General features: G+C 43.2%; 1 protein-coding gene across 4 annotated transcripts in view; it reads left to right on the top strand.

The window, feature by feature from the left end:
- The first annotated feature begins 1,595 nt into the window (after positions 1–1,595).
- PEX5L (peroxisomal biogenesis factor 5 like) overlaps positions 1,596–6,333 on the top strand; it is a 107,982-nt gene continuing 103,244 nt past the window's right edge. Inside the window, exons 1-2 of one of the 4 annotated variants that reach the window (XM_064665916.1) lie at positions 1,596–1,695; positions 2,687–2,789. In XM_064665916.1, coding sequence (XP_064521986.1) covers positions 2,769–2,789 — 21 coding nt within the window. In that variant the 5' untranslated portion in view covers positions 1,596–1,695; positions 2,687–2,768. Of the gene's footprint in view, positions 1,696–2,401; positions 2,790–6,333 lie in introns of those variants that run through there. The other 3 variants (XM_064665917.1, XM_064665918.1, XM_064665920.1) reach the window with 3 other exon arrangements.

The following is a 6,333-nucleotide window of genomic DNA, read 5'->3' as shown; positions in this document are numbered from 1 at the left end:
GGATCTGTCAAATCCTGCCATAATGTGACATCAATGTGCCATTGCATCAACAAATTGTGAAATGAATGCACCTGCTTCTGATGCATTAGGGAAAATGCCTATTCCAATACACACTATACTATTAATCTCATATCTAACATTTGGATCTTGATAAATTCTACTCAAAAACAACATATCACGAAAAATAAAATATTATGAATAATTACTTCTGAATTAACAATTCTTCTTACTACAAATGTACTTTTTCATATTCTGTAGGAAAAACTTAAATCATGATGCATGTACTTAGATTTAGAAAAAATAGATATTGCCACAACACTGGTGTTGACAAATTTCCCCCAGCTTCCCCCCGAGAAAAACACAGAAGACTTGTACTTAAAACAACAATAAAAAAAGACATTTTCATGTGCTTTAGAAACATTCAGATACTATAAACCTGCACACTAACACAGGAGTGGATAATCTGGATCTACTGTAGCCAGAGTGAAAAACTGCACCTTCAAGATTACTAAAAGCTTAAGAGTCTAATAAATCTGTTCAACAAACAGCAAAGGCACCAGGGCTCCAAGTTTAAATAGGACTCGCTTTTTTCATCTAGACCTAAACTTTTTTCTAAATTGAGCCCAAAAGCAGTCAGATATTTATATCTAAAAATATGTACTTTGTATTTTGTATTTTAAGTGAAACCACTATAATTCAAGTTTGATACTTCCATCTTAGTGCAGTCACCTTTTGTATTACACAGTGAAGTTTTACAGTAATATATGTCTAACATGTATGGACAATCCCAAAGTAGTATTTTAAGCTCATCAGCCCTTAATTGAGGTTTTCAAAGCAGCTTAAGGGATTTAGACAAAAAATACTCATTTCTTATTTCCTTTTATCACCGATACATGGCTAAACTCCTCGGCTGCTCTGAAAATCTCAGGGAGCTGGATACATATTCATTGGATGTAAGAGAACTGCCACTTTTGCTATCTATCTAAAAGATAAAACCCTTAAGCTTAAGTGAAAAAAATAATTGGATAGATTTTGCTTGTGCCATCACTGACGACTTTACGAAGTCGTGTTCTGCAAAACCCCATTTTTTAACTGAATGGGAACAGTTCAAAAAGGCTTATTTAGTCAGCTGAAATGAGAGCTGTGATGATACAAATGTGCTGGTTTCAGGAATAAGAAATCTATTTTGCATTGCTCTAGTGCTGGAACATGCTTAAGATTGGATTGGTCTGGTCTGTCAAAAGCATCATAAAGTTTTGTATAGTTTAATAGTAAAACTTGGCAGCTCTGAGCCAAGAAATTACAAAATCTAGCAAATTCCAGACGCTGGATGTTTTCTGTGCTGCTGAGTATAGATACACTGGGTAGGACAGAAATTTGCAGTGAAATTGAAGTAGCTGCCCCTTTTAGCAGATTAGAAGTTAAAGGTTTGAGCTGGGGGAAGAGGAGTAAAAAGCTGGATCCAAGATGATGCAAGTGTCTCCTGCAGGATTTAGCCAGGCCTGTTGTGCCAGTTTGCAAGGTCAGAATTTTGCATGTACGGGCCAGTGCCAGATTTTTGCCTATATAAGAGTATCTTTTTGGTAAGCACTGAAAAACGCTACCAAGCAATGCTACCGAGCCGGAATGAAAGTCTCCTGATCCTTTCTGGGAATCACAACCCATCGCGTTTGCTTTTCATACGCACAGCTCAAGGTAGGGCCCGGCCCGAGCATATCACTGAAATCCGGTTAATTGCGGCCGGGGAGCGGCGGGGAAGGGCTGGGAGGGAGCCCGGCTTTGGAGGCAGCGACCATTCCCGGGATGCACTCCCTGCGCGGTCCCTCTCCCTCCACGCCGGGAGGTAAAACTCGCGACTCCGTGTGCCACATCCAGGTTTTGCAGTGTCCTGGCTCCGGGACGCTCCGATTTTTGTTGTTGTTGTTGTTGTTGTTATGCTTTAGTAGGGTTTTTTCCATGGTTTTTTTTTGTTTTGTTTTGGGGTTTTTTGTTGGTTTTTTTTTTTTCTTTTTTTGTTTAATGCCTGCAGCAGGAGCCGGCAGCCCCCGGCGGGGCGGTGGGACCGGGGCAGCGCGGCTCCCCCGAGACCCCGGCGGGCTCCGCCCGACGGCCACGGGGCTCCGCGCGTTCCCTGGATGCTGCTCTGCGGAGGGAGGGAGGGAGGGAGGGAAGGAGGGAGGGGAGAGGGGAGGAGAGAAGGAAGGAGGGAGGAGGGAAGGGGGGAGGGAGGGAAGGAGGCCGGGGCTGGCGGCGGGAGGTGGGGAGGGCGGCCGGGGCCGGGGCCGCCAGGCCGGGGCGGCTGCAGCGGGACGAGGCGCGGAGCGGAGCGGAGCGGGCGGCGGGCGAGGCCCGGCAGCAGCGGCGGCCCCGCTCCGCCCCGCGGAGCTCCCGCCCGGCGGCCCCGCGGCCGCCCGGGTCCGCCCGGGTCCGCCCGGGTCCGCCCGCCTCCCCAGCACCCCGCCGGGAGGAACAGCTCCCGAGCAGTTCGCAGCTCCGCATCCGAGAGGGAAACACAGCCAGAGAGGCGCGGAGGGGAGAGGAGCGCAGCGAGCAGCTCTGGGTTACTGAAACCAGTACAGGAGCTGCCAGGACAAACTGAGCTTTTGCCAAAAATAGCTCTTTCAGGGTTAGGCTTTTTTTTTTTTTTTTTTTTTGCCTTTTTTTTTTTTTTTTTCCTTTCTTGTAGTCGAGCGCCCAGCAGAAGTGCCCCAGCCCCAGCGCACACCCAACCTGTCGGCCTGAGGGGCAGCTGAAGCAGCCAGAGCAGAATGTACCAGGGACACATGCAGGTAAGCGGCTCCGAGCAGGATGGATGGAGAGGGGAAACCTCGGAACGGGCTCCGCTGAAACGCGGCTCCGTGAAGTTTCAATGGGTTGAGCGGAGGGGAGATGCCACCCTGGCACTGTGCAACAAGTGACCTGGTGCAATGTGACCGTGACACTCCAGCTCAGGGCTAAAGGGAGCAGCTTGCCTGGGGCTGGCACTGCTCGAGGGGGAGGATGGCAAAAGGGTTCTGTCAACTTTGTAACTAGGTGAAGTTCTGTGTGTGTTTATCCATGTATGATGCCTGCTTGTTCAAACAGATTCAAGGGAGTATTCCAGGGCAAACATTGTTATGGCATGCCTTAAGTGACACATGTCTCCTGCCATCCTCTTGATGCATCTCTTCCTGTATGTCAAGTGAAGGGCAAACAATAAGGGAAAAGACAGAGCACTTGCTTTGCAAAATCTGCAAAGGTTTCACACCACACTAAAACCGTCGATTTGCACAGTGCGTTGTGTTTAAAGGTGATGGATTTGTATTCTTCCCTCCCAACACGGGATGAGGATTGATTTTGCTAAGCCCCAGAATGACTTTGTAGAATGAATTCAAACACATGGCTAAGAGACTTTAACATTTCAGGCAGAAATATTTTCTCATGATCCTATTGATCCTACATCGCCTCGGCAGAATACGCCTCTCCTCGATAAAACATACAACTGCCTTGGACGTGATGGCTTTAACCTTGACTCCTGCTCTCCTTCACATGGCTCTTCCTTGGAAAGCGAAGCCTGTTTTGAAGGAGGAAGTGCCAAAGTGGAGTAAAGGTTTAGACTCATCTTCCAAATTCAGTTTCTTTGCTTTGGACCCAATCTGGCTTTATGTTCACTGCCAGGAACAATGAAATGCTTTTATCACATACAGTGGCACCAGCCTTGCATGTGGTGGTGTTTGCACTAAGGCTGTTTACAGAGAAACTGCAGCTTTACCAAGTGCAAGCTGACCACTTCTGTTTGGTGTGATTCTGCACAGCATTTAAATATCTGCTGAATGATCACCGGTGACATTAAACTTCAGTCAATGTCAGATGCAGGGTTGTGTGCGATATATGTGAGTTAAGCGAGGACTCTGATTCAGCACTGCTTTCCAGAACTGAATTATACCAGTTACTCTTTCATGTTTGTGTCATCTGATCCAACAATGATAAATAATGTGTCATAATACTGCTTGTAATAGCAGAGCAAACAGGTTTGAACAAGATATGTAATTAATGGAGGGAGTATACATATTACCATTTATTTCTGAAAATAAGGTTAAAACACAAAACCAATCCTATAACTAATGATACTGAGTTGGACATTGCCAAATAGGTATTTACACCCTTAAGAAAGAAGAAGATCTATGCTATGAGTTATAGATTGCAACAAATGCACAACACTTTATAAAAGGAAATCTAAAGGAAACTTGAGGTGCCTGACAGCACTTTAAATTTTCTGAGTCATTAAAAGAGTGAAATCAAACTTGCAATAGGAAAATAAGGTCAAAACATGCAAATGTGCAGTGACTGATGCCCTTTAATTTTTTTCTTTCAAAACATTTTGATTTTTCTAGCCCAAATATAATCAAATGCTGATCAAATTCTCTTAAAAGGTTTGCTGAACTAAAAATACTATTCCTATTGAGTACACTTATCATTGTTAAAAATAAAAACCCACCTGAATTCATCACCCAAACTTTTTAATATATCTGTGTCCTAACAGGACATTAATGTTCTTCAGATAACACCTAAAAAGCCTAAATCCTTAGGAGAGATTTTTATGTTTAGCTATATCTTCAATTAGAGCCTTTAAGTGAGTCAGACAAAGACAATACAGGGCTGATTTCTTTGCAATGAAATGATCTACTGCAATGTTTATTAAACCATGTAGGAACATAAACTGTCAAAGTTACCATACAGTATTAAACCACACGCTAAATACTGTATCAAACCACACACTAATAAAAATGTAGGCACATTCTAAGCATTACAGGTCCTTTCTCGCTATCCAAGACTTTCTTGTAAGTCTTCTACTAATTTAGGGAAAATTAATTGCAATTACAGCCAATCTAAAATAAGGTGAACCATAAAACCAATCCAAATTTGGGTAGATCAAGTCAGACACATAAGTCAGCACCTAGACTCCTAAACAAAATTAATCTCATTTTTAAAGCACTGAACACTTTCAGAACTTACGCTTTGAGAGAAACTGGAGTATTTATTTAGCTTGGTATTTAAGCATCTAACTTCATACATCCAAATGTAAAGTGATGTGCCAATATATAATACCTGTTCCTACAGTTTTGAAAGTTATAGTGATCAAATGTAGGATTTGCCAGTCATAATTTCCCTTTTTTCTAGTGTTTTGTTCTCAAATGCAAAAGTAAAATCTGCAGAATTAATTCCATAGTCCAGTTACTTTAAAAGATGTTTACAGAGCCCATGTTTTACTAATAACCTGCTGTAACTCAGCTAATTCTTGGAATACTTCTGGAGGGGGATAACATTAGCAACTGTAACAAGGTAATAAGCATAATTACAGAGATTGGGAATTGACCTATCTTGGATAGGCATCAAGCATTAGCAGCTTCAGTGGGGAATTTCTAACTAAGCTCAATAAATTCTGCAAGTGTACATGAAATATAATTTGCATTTAAGCACTGCTGAAGTCCAGCACCTCAAGAACTTTACAACAGGCCACAACGTGTCTATCTCTTCTTAATTCTTAGTGTATAGTACAGATTCAGCTTGTTGGGTTGGTTTTTTTTCTGAATCCCAGAAAGTCACTTTATTCATTCCGAAGACCTAGGTTTAGATTTCTCTCTTACTGTTTTGCAAATGAAGCCTCACAACACAGAAATATTAGAGAGGTCCTAAGCTCAAATTCCAAAGACAGCTAAAAAAAAATCTAAAAAGAAGGTATGTCCTGTCTATCCATTTCCAGGTACCTTTCTGTGAGATCAGCTGTTGCATTACTCGGGCACCACGCGCTTCCACGTAAAACACAGGTAGAAAGGAGAAGCTGCCTTCCACAGGGCCAGCACCACAAACAGAAATAAGATGCAACACAGTGCCACAGGAGCTCTTTTAAGGCTATTTCACCACCATAATAAGCTTAAGCATCTGGTTTAGCCCTATTTACCAACCAGTTCAGTTTATGCAGCGACCATTTAAAGCAGAGCGGGGACTGACATTGGTCCTAAGGCATGAGCTGCCTCCTGGAGCCTGCGCCCTCGAGGTGAGGCTTTTGCATGAAAAAGAACTTCAGATGAGGTGCCCAGATTGTTTGTCTACAAATACACCAATTATGTCAGAAGTCCTGTTTAATTCAGTAAATGTAGTCTCTGACAGGATGAAACCTGATGGATACTGAAGCACACCCTGGGATTCACAGATAAGGCGAAAGAACCAGGTCTAGATGCTAAACTGTACAAGGTGAAAGAGAGAGTATTTCTCTCTTGGGACAATGTGTGCAATCCAAAGTGTGCTGTTTTTCATCTTCTTCAACAAAACAGTAGCAGACCAGATGGAAGC

This window comes from Pseudopipra pipra, chromosome 10 (genome assembly GCF_036250125.1).
Source record: "Pseudopipra pipra isolate bDixPip1 chromosome 10, bDixPip1.hap1, whole genome shotgun sequence".
Taxonomy (NCBI): domain Eukaryota; kingdom Metazoa; phylum Chordata; class Aves; order Passeriformes; family Pipridae; genus Pseudopipra; species Pseudopipra pipra.
Note: the sequence above shows the minus strand (reverse complement) of the source record. Positions and strands in the feature narration are given on the sequence as shown.